The sequence below is a fragment of the Chrysemys picta genome, chromosome 20, assembly GCF_011386835.1.
Source record: "Chrysemys picta bellii isolate R12L10 chromosome 20, ASM1138683v2, whole genome shotgun sequence".
Taxonomy (NCBI): Eukaryota; Metazoa; Chordata; order Testudines; family Emydidae; genus Chrysemys; species Chrysemys picta.
In genome coordinates, this window is record NC_088810.1 from 4,796,035 (window position 1) to 4,812,585 (window position 16,551).

A 16,551-nucleotide genomic window follows, 5' to 3' on the forward strand; every position below is an offset into this window, starting at 1 on the left:
TTGAGGAACCAAAAGACAGAAAACCAACATCTACGCTCAATGAACCGGCTCCGATCTGCTGGCGTCTCCCCTGCTGAGAGACCCTAGAGGGGAAGGACCCCGGGTCCCACTCCCACCCCCGAGAGCCAGCCAGTGCCCCACCCTGGGGCAGATCATAGCCGGTGCCCCCTAGACGGAAAAGGCCCCATGCCCCATTCCCCCCACTGATAGCCAGTTCCCCCTGCTCCCTGCCCGCGGTGGGGCCAGAAGCCGGATGTCTGTGGGAACTGCCTGTATCTGTGCCAATCTCCCTCTTGCATCAGTGGCACCGAGATCTCCAGCCACTGGAACTGGCTTGTGCAAGATGTTCTAGGGCCAGATTCAGGCGCTGACTTCCCCTTCCTGTCTTGAAATCTCACATCTCGCCACAGCCCTCGCCCTGACCCTCGGGCTCGCTCTGTCCCAGGCAGGTCTTCACACGCACCCAGCTCTTCCCATTGGAGCTGGGATTCGCTAGCTGTCCGAACCAGGCATCTGCTGTTCCAGTGCGCTGTTCCCAGCCACCCCACCCCAGAGGCAGATGCATCTCAGCTCTGGGTGAACAACCCCTGGGCAGTGTCGCTGTGTGGCTGTTCCCCAGCTGCCCCGCCTGGAGGTGGCTGCATCTCAGCTCGGGGTGAGTGATTAGCGTCTGCAGCATGTACAATATTATAAGAGATGTGAGCTCCTAGCATTCAAATAGTATTGTGTGACTGGAAAAAGCAGTAATAAAGGAATAGAGCTGGGACGGGGGCAGGGAGCCCAGACTCCTGGGTTCTATCCCCAGCTCTGGGAGGAGAGTGAGGTATAGAGGGTCTCAGAGTCAGGACTCCTGGGTTCTGTCCCTGGCTCTGGGTGGGGAGCAGGGCCTAGTGGGTTACAGTGGGGGTTGGAGACAGGGAGTCAGGACTCCTGGGCTCTATCTCAGCTCTGGGAGGAGAATGAGGTGTACAGGGGCTCAGAGCCAGGACGGCTGGGATCTATTTCCAGCCCCACAAGCAATATGCAGCCTGCCCCTGTAGCAGGGAAGCCACGGGCAGGGCCAGAGGGAGGGGAAGTCGGCAGGATGCTGGTGCTGGGGTTTCTGAGAGAGCATCTTTCCCCAACCCCGTCCTGTCTGCACCCACTTCTACTTTCACATGCTGTGCATGCTGCTTCCCCAGGTTCCGAGTCACAAACCCTGGAGAACCTGGGCTCAGGGTCGGAGAACCAGGTGCCACGCCCCCTCTGCAGTCTAGGGGTGAGTGGAACTAAGGGGGAGGGGGCTGGATGGTCTGTGGTGACTAGGGTGCCCCTCAATCCCAACCTGCAGCCCCTTGCTATCCCAGCCCTGGGCTGCGCGTCTCCACAGCTCTGCCGGTGCCCCTCGAGCCTGAGCAGGGTCCTGTCCCAGGGCTCCCCCACCATGGGGACCGCACTGGAGGTGTCGGCTCCGGGGGCCACGTACAGCAGGGGGTTCCCCAGATCTCATCTCTCAGCCTCCTTCCCAAGAGCACCTGAGGGCAGCAGAGGGATGGTGGGAAATGGAACTGCTCGGGGGGGGAGGGGTTGGGGGATAGGGAGGACAGACATTGCAGAGGGAGCAGTTATAGATCCCCCAGGGGGAACACATACATGCAAACTTCTCCCCATCCTCCAGCTGTGCTCACCCCATTGTCTCCTATGGAGCTGTGTGAGGCACAGACCCCCTGGGGCTCCCAGAAACTGCACGGGGTCACGGCAGCCCCCACCCCTCAGAGATGGGGATGGAGGCTGGATCTCTCGAGGCTGGTCCATGCCCCTCCTACCCTGCCCATTTATCCCGCCTCCTGGAGAAGGGCAGCCAATCAGGGGTGCTGCAGGATGGAAGCAGCTCCCCCCTTAGGAACTGAGAGGAGTTTTTAGATAGGGGAGGGAAAAGGGGGAGTGGCCTGTACCATTTTCATGTCGGTGCGAGGAGCCATTGCCCCATACCATTTGCTCAGAAAGGGAATGAGGAATAGGGGAGTGGCTCATACCATTTTAAATGGAAAGGAGGCGTCAGGAGTAAGTAGACCACGCTATTTTCATACGGGAGGAGGGGAGAGTCCTATACCATTCTCATAGGTGAGGAAGGGGTAATAGGGAGCGGCCCAAACCATATTAACAGGTGAGAAGGGGGGAAGGTGTGAGTGGCCAATACCATTTTCACATGTGTCAGGGTTCCCTCCCCACTCTGAACTCTGGGGTACAGATCTGGGGATCTACATGAAAGACCCTCTAAGCTTATTTTTACCAGCTTAGGTCAAAGACTTCCCCAAGGCACAAATCCTTTCCTTGTCCTTGGACGGTATTGCAGCTACCACCTAGTGATTTAGATAAAAATTCAGGAAAATGGCCACTTGGAGTCCCTTGTTCCCCAAATATTCCTCCAAGACCCTTCACCCCCTTTCTTGGGAGGCTTGAGAATAATGTGAGTACCGACCAGACCCTTTGTCCCTAGGACACTGAAAATCAAACAGGTTCTTAAAGGAAGAACTTTATTTAAAGAAAAAATAAAAGAATCACACCTGCAAAATAAGGATGGAAGGTAACTTTACAGGGTAATAAAAAGATTTAAACACAGAGGATTGACCTCCATGCTCATCTTCAAAGATACAAAAACAGGACTAAAACTCCCTCTTAGCATAGGGAAAATTTACAAGCTAAAACAAAAGATAATCCAACGCATTTCCTTGCCCTTACTTACAATTTCTGTAATTTTAGATGTATCATTTCAGGTATGTTTTCAGGAGATGTTTTTCCTGCTTGGTCTCTCTCTCTGTCCGGAGAGGGAACAAACAAAAAGAGCTCAAACAGAACCTCTCCCTGCCCCTCCAGATTTCAAAGTATCTTCTTTCCTTATTAGTCCTTTTGGTCAGGTACCAACCAGGTTATTTGAGCTTCTTACCCCTTACAAGTAAAGTGATTCTGTACCTCTGGCCAGGAGGAATTTTATATTACTGCATACATAAAGGTTGTTACCCTTCCCTTTATATTTATGACAACATGTGAGTAGTGGGGAGGAGGGAGTGGCCCATGCTTTTCTCACAAGAGTGTGGGGGGGGGAGTGGCCCCTTCCATTCTCAGAACAGTGGGGAGTGGGGAGTGACCAGTACTATTTTCATGGGGGGAGGAGAGTCCCAGGTGCAGGAAAAGCAGGGTGCAGTGGGGGCGGGAGAAACAGCTGTGGGGAAGGGATGACAGCATTAACGCCCCGCCCTGGCTGCAGAGGGGGGAGCCGTCAGCTCTCTGCACTCTCCCCCCACCCTCCGGGGACACTTTACCCACCTCCAGGCCATCCACCTCCACTGGGTCTCTGCAGAACGAAGACACTCAACATGCAGGGGCGACACCAGCACCCGTGGGGGGGGGGGCGGGAGGAGGGGTAAGGCAACGGGCCACAAACAACAGGGTGTGCAGAGACAAAGCACAAATCTGTGGATTTTAAAAGCCAATTTGAGGATTCTTAGAGCAAATCTCACAATTTTTAACCAATTTCAGGACTTTTAAAGCAAGCCTCGGGATGTATTACTGAATTTCAGGGAGGGGGGGTTGTCATGACATTCACATTAAATCTCGGGATTTTCAGTGAATCCTAGAATCACAGACCCAAAGGGGAAGAAGGGACCACAGGGGTTACTTAGTCCAACCCCTGCCAAGATGCAGGATTTGTTCGGTCTATAGCACCCCAGACAGATGCTGTCCAGCCTCCTCTTGAAACCCTCCAGTGAAGGAGCTTCCACCACCTCCCTGGTCCATTGTCCGACTGCTCTCACAGCTGGGGAGTTTTCCCTGAGGTTTAATCACAATTGTCTCTGCTGTAGTTTGAACCCGTTGCCCCTTGTCCTGCCCTCTGGGGCGAGAGAGAACAACTTTTCTCCAGCTTCTCTATGGCAGCCTTTCAAGGATTTGAAAACCACAATCATGTCCCCCTCCCCCAATCTCTTTTCCACAGTAACCATGCCCAGTTCCTTCAGGCTGTGCCCCTAGGGCTTGCATTCCATCCCTTTGGACATCTTTATACCAACATAACTTCATAGAATATCAGGGTTGGAAGGGACCTCAGAGGGTCATCTAGTCCCACCCCCTGCTCAAAGCAGGACCAATCCCCAGACAGATTTTTGCCCCAGATCTCTAAATGGCCCCCTCAAGGATTGAATTCGCAACACTGGGTTTAGCAGGCCAATTCTCAAACCACTGAGCTATCCCTTTATCCCTCACCTCTGGATCCTTTCCAGTTTTTCTGCATCCTTTCTATACATTGGTGACCAAAACTGGACAAAGTCCTCCAGCTGAGGCCTAGCCAGCGCCGAGTAGAGCGGTAGGGTCACCTCTTCTGACTTGCATGCTCTGCCTCTGTTCATGCAACCTGAAATTGCATTCCCTTTTTTTTGCAACAGCATCGCATTGCTGACTCATGTCACGTTTGTGATCCACCACAACTCCCAGCTCCTTCTCAGCAGTGCAACTACCAGGCCAGTTCTTCCCCACCCTGTATTTGTCTATTTGTTTTTTCTTCCCTAAGTGGAGCACCTTCCATTTGTCCTTCATGAATTTCATTCTGTCGTCTACAGCCCAGTTCTCCAATTTATCGAAGTCCCTCTGAATTTTAGCTTCATCCTCCAAAGTGTTGGCAACCCCCACTAGCTTTGTCATCTGCAAATTTGATCCGTCTGCTAACTAATGCTACACCCAGGTTATTGATAAAGATGTTAAACAACACGGGACCTAGAACAGATCCCTGTGGGACTTCAGTTGAGACCCCTCTCCAATCGCACATCGTTCCGTTAACAGTTACTCATTGTTTGCAGTTGTTTCACCAGTTCAGTATCCACTTAATGGTAGTTCCATTGAGCCCACATTTCTCCATAAGAACAGCCAGACTGGGTCAGACCAAAGGTCCATCTAGCCCAGTATCCTGTCTTCCAACAGTGCCCAATGTCAGGTTCCCCAGGGGGAATGAACAGAACAGGGAATCATCAAGTGCTCATTTATTAGGGTTACTCTTCTGGGGCAGGAGGTGGGGGTTCTGTACTTCTATCCATGTACTGCTTGTGTCACTTGTGTTCTCATACGGAGATCTACTTCTCCCTTCTGCAAGTTCCCTCTGTCACGGAGTTAGGGGGAGACAAGGCTTTCTGCGATTCACCATGACTCTCAGCCAGCCAGTAAAACAGAAGGTTTATTTAGACGACAGGAACACAGTCCAAGACAGGTCTTGCAGGTACAGACAACAGGACCCCTTCAGTTAGGTCCATCTTGGGGGGCCCCAGGGAGGCCAGAGCCCCATCTGGGTTCCCTTCCATTTTCCCAGCCAGCTCCCAACTGAGACTCTCCACCCCCTCCTCTCTGGCCTTTGTCTCTTTCCCAGGCCAGGTGGTCACCTGATCTCTTTGTTCTCCAACATCTTCAGCTGGCACCTTGCAGGGGAGGGGCCCAGGCCATTAGTTGCCAGGAGACAGAGTGCCGGCCATTCTCTGTGCCGACAGTATCACAGGGGCCTTCTTGGGCTCTGCAACAATCATACACCCTGATCCCCCCACCTAGATACCTAAGAAATGCATAGGGGAAACTGAGGCACTCACACAGTATTCAGAGAAAACATTAAGAACAGTCCCACTTTGTCACACGCTCCCAATGGAGCAATCCTGCAGGACCTAGGTTCTTCCAGCCCCAGAATCAGACGAACACACACACACACACACATTACCAGCACGTGTCTGAGAGGACCGGGTTAATCAGGACTCCCAAGCTGACCCCTTATATGCCCCTGGACTCAGCAGGCTGGGTCGAGCAGCACTTCCAAGCTGCCACCCTCCTATGCCCCAGGTTCAGCACGTCCCTATCCCCACTGTCATGTTACAGTTGTTCTGGTCGTAACCCACTTGATGAGCAAACCCCACCAGACTTTTGGGTGCTGCAGGGACCTTTTAGCTTAGGCATAGGCGCCAACTTTCTCAGCGCCGGTGGGTGCCTGCGCCCCCCGCCCGTTTCCCCACACTGGCCCCACCCTGACTCCACCCCATCCCCACCCCTGGCCCCGCCCCCATTCCAACCCCATCCCCAAAGTCCCGCCCCGACCCCGCCTCTTCCCCCAGGGCGCCGTGTTCCCCCTCCTCCCCCTTCCCTCCCTGCCCCATGAATCAGCTGTTTCGTGGTGCAAGTGCTGGGAGAGATGAGGGAGAAACAGGACGCGGCGGAGCGCTCGCGGGGGAGGCGGAGGTGAGCTGGAGCAGGGGGCGGGGCGGGGCGGGGTAACAGGGAGCTGCCAAAGCGAATGAGGAAACCAAAAAACATCCACGGGGGAGTGGGAGAGAGAAGTAACCACCTTAACCATGAAAGTTATTTATTGCCAGGTAATAACCATAGGGGAGCCAAACAAACAAAACAGTTATAATATTAAATCTAACAAGTTTGATTATAAAAGCCAGGTTCTGGAGTGCTGGAGACAGGCAAAGCCCCCAACATGGTCAGTCAGGAGAAGATGAAGTCCCAGTGGAATGGATGCAGATTTTGATCCAGGCATCAGAACACTTATTTGAGCATGGGTCGGGGTTTTTGTAGAGAAACAACAATGGTCCAAGGGAGAACACTAGATTTGTTTGTGTGTAAACACGCGAGAATACCAAAGTTGTTTTGTTCAGGCTAGACATGGGAGCTGATCATTCCTGGCTTTGGGCGGTGTTCCTTGGAGGGAGTTCACAATGAAATTCACTATTTTGGAGACCAATAAAGGATTTATTACTAGAATTGGTCAGATAACTGCTGAGCTGGGTGTGTGCAGGTGTAGGTTCATTAACATCTGAAGCAGAGATTCCCCATGATGCATTGCTTCCCTGCTTTTCTGGTCCCAGAGTTCAGTGCGGTTCTTGCCTTGGAATCTCTGTTCTCCATTCTGTGTGCTAATGGAGATACCTCCTTGTCCCATCTTCGATGCAAATGAGGCTAGGGGAGTTTCCTTAATTCTGTCACCCTTATCCCAGGGGTTGAGGTGTGTCTCCCACGGCCTTTTCATTGTTTTTTGTAAGTCTTTCTTCTGATGCAGGTTTGGTTCAAGCGGACGTGGAGGGGGGGTGTCTTTCGTGAGTCAGACAGGCTGGGTACTGCGCCCTGGTTCCCCAAGAACACAGAGCTGCTAGGTAATAACCTGTCCTCCATGAATTTATCCAGTTCTTTTTTGAACCATGTTATAATTTTGGCCTTCACCACATCATCTAGCAAAGAGTTCCACAGGTTGACTGTGCATTGTGTGAAGAAATACTTCCCTTTGTTTGTTTTAAACCTGCTGCCTGTTAATTTCATTTGGGGACTCCTAGTTCTTGTGTTATGGGAAGGAGTAAATACCACTTCCTTATTTACTTTCTCCACACCGGTCATGATTCTATAGACCCCAATCATATCCCCCCTTAGTCGTCTCTTTTCCAAGCTGAACAGTCCCAGTCTTAGTAATCTCTCCAGAGCTGGTCGCTCGCTCACATGTTGTTTTTTGTGAGAAGACTGAAGCAAAGCAGGCACTGAGCAGTGCTGCCTTCCCGCCATCTTCTGTCACCAGCTCGGGATTTTCTGGCCGAGCTCATGACTGTTGGAGAAAATCTCAGGTTTTTTTTCACCAATTTAGGGATTTTTTTAGCTCACGATCTCTCAGGACAGTCTGGTGATTTGGGGGTCACTGAACTGCCAGCAGCCCCAGATCAGCCCCCTGCAGAGCCCAGCAGTACTGATGGTCCCCAGGGAGATCTGTCCCCCCAAACAGCCTCTGCTCTCACACTTCTCACCCCCCGTCTGTCTCTAGGTCTGTCCCAGCCGGACGCCCCAGCCATGGGCAGAGCCCTGCTGCCACAGCATGACGTCGGGGAAAAGGAGCTCTGGGCTCGGGCCCCCCCTTGGAGAGCAGGGGGTCCTGCCACGCTGAGGGTCCTGATCCTCGCCCTGCTCTGGAGGGGTAAGTAAGCGGCACCTGCAGCCCCAGTGCAGGGGGAAGGGCAGAACCTGCGCTAAGCGGGGCCAGGTCTGTCACAGAACTTGGAAGGGAGACTGGCCAGAGGGGGAGGGGAGCCCAGTGGCCCAGTGTGGTGCTAGGGGGCACTGAGTTACAGGGGACTCAATGTAGGGAGGAATGGAAACTAAATGGAGTGTGATTTGGTTGAGGACCCAGGGCTGTGCTCACAGGGGGCTGCAGGTCGGGAGTGACGGGCAGGGGCAGAGCTGTGGGGGGAGCTCAGGGTTGGTCTCTGCTCTCTATGGGTCCCACTTCAATCCCTGTCTGTCCCCTGCAGAGTCCCTGTCCCAGCTGCCCGGATTTACCCTGATGGTGCCGCAGTCGGTGTCGGTGCAGGAAGGTCTCTGTGTTCTCATCCCCTGCACCTTCACGTACCCAGCCTCGTACGACACCTACAATTCCCGGGCCCAGCTCTACAGATACTGGTACAAGGATCCGGCCGATGTGGATCAGAATCCGCCCGTGGCCAGCAGTGACCCCAACCGGAGGGTATCGCAGGAGACCCAGGGCCGGTTCCGGCTGGCGGAGAATCCGGCGCCCGGCGACTGCTCCCTGCAAATCAGCGATGCCCGACGGACGGATGTGGGGAGATATTTCTTTAGAGTCGAGGGAGACTTTAAATACAATTACCGCACCAAATACTATCGCACTCAACCTACGCTACAGATTTCCGTGCCAGGTAAGAGCAGCTGCAGTCACTGCTTATCAGCCCCCCTGAGTCAGCCAGTCCTCACCCTGGGGCCAGATCGGGGCCGCGCTCCTAGAGGGGAAAGGCCCCATGTTGCTGAGTGATTCTCTCCCCTCTCCCCATGTCTCAGTGCTGACGGAGGAGCCAGAGATCCAGATCTCGCCAGCGCAGAGGGTGCCAGGAACACTGCTGGCCCAGGAACCGGTGAATGTGACCTGCACAGCCCCTGGGCGCTGCTCTGGGCCCCCTCCCCGAGTCACCTGGACAGGGCCGTTCAGTGACACAGCCCAGAACGTCTCAGCCCAGCTGGCAAATGGCACCTGGGCCCACAGCTCTGCTCTCCGATTCACGCCCACCCCAGGGGACGATGGCAAAGAGCTCGTCTGCACCGTCACCTACAGCTCAGCACAGGGACCTTCCACTCGCAGAACAGTCCAGCTCCGCATCGGCTGTGAGTGTCCCCCCCCCCCCCCGCCAGCCCCTCCACATCGGCCCAAACTCCCTATGCTGGGATCCCCACCCCTGGGCTCTCCAGCCCTGCTCTCCAGCCCCTCCCCCAACTCAGCCCTGTGCTGGGCTCCCCACCCCCCACCATGCACCCTCAGCCAATTCTACTTCAGGCCCCTTCCCTCCACACCTTGCAGCCCCTTCTCCCTTGGGATCTTCACCTCTTCCTGCCCCCCTTGCTTATGGCTCCCCTCTCTACCCCTGACCTGCCCTGCCCCAAGAATCTTCCTGTGCTGTGATCCATCCCCCCATTCCAACCCCCCTTGTTGGGATTTCCCCTCACACCAGCCACCCCAGTTCCCCCTGAGATCCCCCCAGGCTGTCCCACCACGTCTCCTCCACCCCCTCCCCTTTCTGCCGGGATCGGTGGATGCTCTATATGGGGCAGAGTGTTAACGGGACCCAGTCACTCTCTGGTATTAAACACACTCCAGGCTCGGTGCTCAGAGACCTCGGCCCGCCCTGCCCCAGGGAAAAACCATTAAATGGCCTGTGACCCTCACGCTGCAGATCCAGGCCAGAGGGGAAATCAGCGGCCGCCTTTGTGATGTGAAGGATTAAATCAGGCATCAGTGTAAGGACGGTCCTTGTTCCCTCAGCTGGAGGGAGATTTAGAAGTAACCCACCTCCCAGTTCCCTGCCCGTGTCTGAGCCCAGGCCCCAGCCCGACCCCGAACGTCTACACAGACCTCGGAGGAAACGTCCGTGCTGCAATCAAAGACCCGCAGCCCGAGCCCCCAAGCCCGACCCAACAGACCCAGGCTCTGAGGCTCAGCGTCGCGGGCTTTGAGTGCAGCGTGGACGGACCCTGCCAGACCTGGCCAGCCAGTATCAGCGTCCGGCTGTTCCACGTGTTGATTTCAGACACCTCTCTGAGCGCAGCCAGGCTGCAAAATATCCAGGCCTGGCCAGCTAAGCCAGATGGTGAAAGAGATGGCTGGGGAGAGATGAACTGAGGGGGAAAGGCAAAGGACCCATGACGGGGGTGTCTGATGTTCCTGGTGGTGGCTGGGTCTGGGGTGGGGGTGGGAGTGGGGTTATTTAGACCTCTGGCTCTGTCCCGCCCTGGGGAGGAGATGATTGGGGAGCAGGACGCTAAACGCCTGGGTGCCCGGCAGACAGTAGTACCAAGATAGTGAAGTTCGCTCCAGTACCCAGGCCTGAGCAGCCCTGGCCCTCGTTAGTGCCTCTGCCAATTAGGCCGAATTTAGACCCACTGCTTTTGGTCCCTTGGGTTTCCATTTCCCACGGTTCTGGTTTCCTGGCGCAGCCCTAACCCAGCCCCTGGGTTCTGTTGGGCGCCTCTTGGGTGGGGCTCAGTCGGGTCTGTCGCTTCCCTTCCCCGCCCACGGGTCTTGTGTCACTTCAGGGACTTTCCCGTCCCCCAGCTGAGCTCACAGCGAGGGTCCATGTCTAGGCTCAGTGATCACTAGCGACCCCCCGGTGCTGTCCAGCCCCCCTGATCCCCCCTGTCTGGTTTGTGTTACAGACTCGCCCAGACCCCCCAACATCACCTGGACCCTGACCAGGAACGGACGCCCTGGTGAGAGGCCACGCTGCGAGCCCTGGGAATCAGCAAGCACCTCCTAGTCACGCTCTGCCAGGCCAGGCTGCTCCGTGCCTGGAGGGGAGAGCCCGAGGCAGCCACAGGACTGTAGGGAGGTGGTGCGGGGAGCAGACCCAGTTCTCTCTGTCTCCAGCCTGCGGGCAGCACTAGGGGGCGCTGGGCAGCAGGGAGGAGATGGGTTAGGGACCGATCTGTGCAACAGAGACCTGCTGCCATGGAAAGGCACCAAGATTGTGCACCCACCCCAGAGCTGGCTATGTCTCCACACCAGGTGAGGGGTCCCTGTATGTAACCCTTCTGCCCCTCTGAGTTGGCAGCAACAAGGGCCGGGTTCTGTATCTAGGGGTTCCGTTTCAATAACGCAATGCAAAACCGGCTCGAGCCCCCACCCAGTGACCAGGGACAATTACATACCACCCCCTGGGTGCCTCTAAGAGGCAATACTTCCCCTCTCGCAAGCACAGAGTCTGAGTGTAGCAAAAGTCTTTTAATAAAGGAGAAAAACAATGCGGCATTATGTTGGGGAAACACCACAAACAGGATTCATAACACAAACCATGAGCAAAAGACCCACCTCAATGTAAGTTTGGCAGTGTCCTTTTCCCCTCAGGGTCTTAAGGCCAATCACCCCAAAGTCCAACAACACCAAAGTCTCTGTCCCTGGTCAGTGTCGCCCCAGAGTTCAAAAGTTTATCTGCAGAGTTTTACCCTCCCCCCCAGCCTGGGCGGAAATGGGGGGGGGCACACAGGATGTTAAAGGGCACCTTACATTGTGCGACGCCAACTGCCCCATCTCTCCGTGGAGTTCTGCTGCAGCCTTTACCACGAATGGCTCTGCTCTACCAGCTCTACCCGTGCCGTGCCGCTCTGCTCCTCCAGCCATCCCCGCAAACTGCTTCACTCTGCTCCCCGTTCCGTGGGCCTCTCCAACCGTCCCACAAACTGCTCGGCTCTGCCAGCTGCTTAGCAATATATCTTCAGGCTCCCCCACTAGTTAACACAGCACTCAGCTCAGCAATTTTAGCTCTTCTAGTGATTTCATCTCCCAGTGATTTCAGCTTGTAGCAGGGGAGCCCCAGGACTGGTTCACCATTGGCCCAAAACGAACTCAATTTAGCAACTTCTAGCTAGACTCCTAACAGGAGCAAACTTAGCTCTGCTATTCAACAGTGGAGATAGAGAAATAAATTGGTGTTCCAGGCCCTCAAAAGGATCCCAGACCACCAGGCACACATATCCATCCCCCAACCTCTCTCAATTGATTGTTTTGTAACCCATGCCCCTTGTCTAGCAAGTGCTACTTAGTTACTGGTGAGTCCTTCTGTCATACAACAGTTCCACTGGCCTTGATTCACAGAATCGGGGTAACAACACTCTATTCTTCCTGCCCCAATAACAGAGAAACTGGGAATCCCACACCAGCCAAAGTAACCACTTTGAGTTGTTGTTGTCCCAGGCCAGGCGGGTGGGTGTGCCTATGCAAAAAAGATCAGCCCCTGAAGTTCTTTTCCACCCTCGCCATAATTCACCACCAGATGTCAGGGTAGAGCTTATCCTGACTCTGCTTACATCTATAACCAGCTCCCGCACCCCACGCCAGAGGTGGCTGCATCGTGGCGCCTTGGTGGAGGATCTCTGGAGGGGGCCTAACCTGCCTGTTTATGTATTTCAGTGCTGGAAGTGTCAGGAGCTGAGGGCGACGTCGCATCTCTGGAGACCCAGGAGGGCGACTCCCTGAGCCTGGGCTGTGAGGCTGTGAGCAGACCCGAGGCCACCCTGAGCTGGGCCAAGGAGAATGAGTACCTCAGCCCTGGCCAGGGAGGGGCCGGGCGCCTGGAGCTGCCGAAACTCAGCAGAGGGGATGCTGGGGAGTATCGGTGCTGTGCGAAGAATTCCTATGGGTCGGCCAGCCGGGCTGTGGATGTGCATGTGCAGTGTAAGGCACTAGGGGGCGCTGTGCTGCACAAAGGGGCCTTAGTGGAGGATACTAGGCTGCAGGGGGAGGTGGTCAGTAGGGGGCGCTGTGCTGCAGGGGGTTGGCGGGGGTTCAGTAGGGGACACTGGGGTGCAGGAGGCGGGCAGGGGAACCATAGGGGGTCCTGGGCTGCGGGGAGGGGCGGGGGGTTATTGGAGGGTGCTGGGGTGCGGATCAGGGGTTCTGTGTGAGGCTCTCTCCAATCTAATATGTTGCTGTGGGTATTTCAGCTCCAGTGAGGACTCTGCAAATCACCATCTCCAGAGCTAACAGGAGTGACCCCCAGCTATTCCAAGGTATCGCTAGGGGGTGGGGAGTGGGGCACGGGGCCTTTCCCCTCTAGGGGGGCCGGCCCTGATCAGGCCTCCAGGCAGGGACTGGTTGGCTCAGGCTGCGTGTGGCTCTGTGTTATTTCTATTCCCAGATCCCGGCACCCCGGTGGGGAACGGGTCACAGATCACGGCCCAGGAGGGCGACTCCCTGCGGTTCCTCTGCTCCATCTCCAGCAGCCTCCCTGCCACGCTGGCCTGGGTGAGGGGGGGCCGAGCCATCGAGGGCACCCGCCCCGCGGGGGAAAATCAGCTGCGACTGGAGCTGCCCAACATCACAGCCGAGGACGGGGGGCTGTACGGGTGCTGGGCCCAGAGAGAGAAGATCTCTGCCCAGGGGACGTTCCAGCTGCTCATCGAGTGTGAGTGGGGTTAAACCCCGGGACGCTGACCCTGGAAAGTAGCAGTGTTAATCCATGGGAATCCTTGCCACTGAGTTCTAGCAGGTGTCACAGGTGCCTGGCCCCTTTAAACGGAGACAGAGACAACCCCACACCCCAGCCTGTGCCATAGTTAATTAGCTGCTTCGAGGGCAGCCCCAAGGGGGGCAACTGAGGCTTGAACAGATTCCTGGGTTGTCTACAAGGGCCATGAGTGCCCAGGCTGAGGGCACAGAAGCAGGTGGGTTGGTGTGAAGCGCAACTGACTAAGGATGGGGCCAGGTCAGTGTCTGGGGGCCAGCTGAAGAGACACCCCAGGGCAGAAGAACCTGTGGGAATCCCCTACTGGGTACTAGCAGGTTAATCTATGGGACTCCCTTCCCCTGGGTATTAGTATGGTTAACCTGTGGGACTCCCTGCCTTGGGTTTCTCTCTCTGACTATTAATTTGTTGCTGTGTGTCCTGCGCTCCCCAGACAGCCCCTAGCTGGGGACTGCGCTGAAGACGTCCTGCCAGCACCAGGGGCCCAGCATCAGCTGCAGTTGCCCCCTGCGCTCCCAACCCCCACCTTGGCTCCAATGGCAGGTGGACGGGGAGCCCGTGGCTGGGAACGGCTCTCGGGGGGCCCTGCAGGTCAGCTCGTGGGCCCAGGGGGATGAGGCTGTCAGCGCCCTGAGTTGGACGGGAAGTGGGGACTGGGACCGGGATCTTCTGCCTCCGCTCCAACATCCACAGGATGTACGCTGTACTGCTGAGCCCACCGGAAACATGTTTGAGCGCTTCCCCACTAGGGGATGTGAGCTCTGATCTTGCCCCAGGGAGGGGATTGACTGGCTTTTGTGGGGAGGTGGGCGGACATTGGGCCACAGGACCTTTCCCCCTCCAGGAATCACTGGCTCCAACCTGGCCCCAGGGCAGGGGCTGTCTGGCTTAGACAGGGGTTGCAGGGATCTATCCCAGACTCTCGGCTTCTTCCAGCTCCCACAGGTGGCCTCACTTGGGTGTTTATCGAAATCAGCTGCAAACTCGTGTTCATGGCAACTGGATTCATCCTGGCCTATTACCTCACCCTGCTCTATTACAGACGGTAACTCAGCTACTAACCCACCTACTGATCTGCCCACCTATGTACCTACCTACTCATATACCTACCCACCGTTCTACCCACCTATGTACCCACCTAGCTACCAACCCACTGACCGACCCATCTACCCATCTACCACGTTGCCTAGATACCTACCTACAACTTAGCATCCTACACACCTACCCCCTACCATCCAACCCACCCACCTACCTATGAACCCATTGATGCACCCATCTTCCTACCACCCAACCTAGTTCCCAACCCATTGACCAACCACCCACTGACGTACCCACCCACTGACCTACCCACCCACCCATCTACCCACCTACCCATAAACTTTCACACATATCTGCCCACCTACCTCCCCACCAACTTACTGTCTACTCACCTACCCAACTATGTACCTATCCACCCATCTATCTATCTATCCAGACTGCAACTCACTTATATACCCAGAATCTCTCTCTCCCAGGACACCCTGCTGCTATCGTGGAAGCAGAAGGAAGGACAGGCCGGGGGCCAGGGAATCCACTGTGCCAGAATCCGGTTTGTAGATCGGGACGTTCCTCAGCCACCGAAGAGCTGACAAGGAACTGGAATCTCAGAGGACTTAGGAAACAGAGAATGAGACCTCAGCTGGGGGAACTGCCACCCTGGGAGAAGCCAACAGGCCCATCTAGTCTGATATCCTGCCCCCTCAGACTCATGCACGTGGGAAGCACATGGAAGCTGCTTGTAATGTTTATATGACCAGTAGATGATCTGTTTGTTGCCTTGATGATTATGACTTTGTTTGCTCTGTGATGACCGCCAGGCAGCCAGATACCCCAGTGACAATCACAGTATGAGACCCTCTAGAGAACAGAGCAGACCAGCTGATCCTAGTTACTGATCCCTGCTAGCCGACGCCCAACCCAGCGGCTCGAACAGCCGCTCCCAGGCAGTGCGGGGAGAAAGTTTCACCAACAAACTTTTTTTGGGTGCAAAATGCAAATTCGGCAACACCAAACTTTGTGTAAATCTGGGACGATTTTGCCAATTTGTCTGTTTGGGGGGGGAAACCTCCCAAAATTCCCCAAAATTGAAAGATTTCATTTAGACATTTTCAAAAAGAAACATTTCACTTTCTCAATTCAAACACACTGTATGGTTTGAAATTTCCTGTAATTTTACTTTGTGGTTAAAAAAGTCTAAAATGCTGGAAATTGAAACAAAAGGTTTCATCCTCAAACCAAATCTATTTCTGACCTTCTGATTCGCAGAAAATTTTGACCAATTTCCATTTTTGGTTTTACATGAAAAGATTTTTTCCTGCTGACTTTGGGTTCCCTCAAAATTTATCAGATTATGCTTTCAGATTGACTCCAAAGTATTTTTTTTTCAAATGTTTGGTTCACCAAAAAATTCAACAATTTTTCTTTTTGTTTCTACCTAAACAGTTTTCGGTTTGCTAAAAATTGTGACCATTTTTTGTTTCAAGCCACTAGCCAGGCAGGGAATGGGCCACTGGGCCTTTCCCCACGTGTGGGTGATGACTTGGATCCAGCCCCAGGGTGGGGGACTGGCTGGCTCAGGCAGGGCCGTCTCCAGGCACCAGTCGACCAAGCACGTGCTTGGGGCGGCACCTGGTAAGGGGCGGCCAATCTTGGGTTGGTGGGGGGGCGCTCGGGTTTTGTTTGGTTTTTTTGGTTCGGTCGGGTGGCGCTGGGTGTGGGGGGGTTGTTTTTGTTTTGGTGGCGGGGCGCTCGGCAGCGCAGCACTCTACGGGGGGGGTGGCATCGAGGTGGAGTGCTCCGCGGGGGGGGTGTTCGGAGGTGGGGGGGTTCGGCAGTGCAGCACTCGGCGGGGGGCTTTGGTGGTGCAGCGCTCGGCGGGGGATACGGCAGCAGGGGGTTAAGCAGCGCACCGCTTGGCGGGGGGGGCTACAGCAGAGCAGCACGGTGCTCCACGGGGGGGATTCGGCAGCGTTTAGCAGGGGGGTTTGGCGGTGTGGCGCTCGGCGGG

At 55.3% G+C, this 16,551-nt stretch overlaps 1 protein-coding gene across 1 annotated transcript; it reads left to right on the forward strand.

Annotated features, from left to right (window-relative positions):
- Positions 1-406: 406 nt before the first annotated feature.
- On the forward strand, positions 407-16,004 carry LOC122173292 (sialic acid-binding Ig-like lectin 14). The gene is made up of 10 exons (XM_065574093.1): positions 407-655; positions 7,811-7,960; positions 8,295-8,696; positions 8,836-9,156; positions 10,702-10,755; positions 12,452-12,715; positions 12,985-13,050; positions 13,179-13,445; positions 14,442-14,550; positions 15,020-16,004. Exons 2-10 carry the CDS (start codon positions 7,837-7,839, stop codon positions 15,099-15,101), a joined length of 1,689 nt encoding a protein of 562 aa, XP_065430165.1. The 5' UTR covers positions 407-655; positions 7,811-7,836; the 3' UTR covers positions 15,102-16,004.
- The last annotated feature ends 547 nt before the right edge of the window (positions 16,005-16,551 follow it).

Coding starts and splice junctions, on each gene's coding strand:
- LOC122173292 (XM_065574093.1), top strand. CDS start 7,837: ATGGGCAGAGCCCTGCTGCCACAGCATGACGTCGGGGAAAAGGAGCTC. Junction 7,961..8,294: donor CCTCGCCCTGCTCTGGAGGG/GTAAGTAAGCGG, acceptor TGTCCCCTGCAG/AGTCCCTGTCCCAGCTGCCC. Junction 13,051..13,178: donor TGACCCCCAGCTATTCCAAG/GTATCGCTAGGG, acceptor TTCTATTCCCAG/ATCCCGGCACCCCGGTGGGG.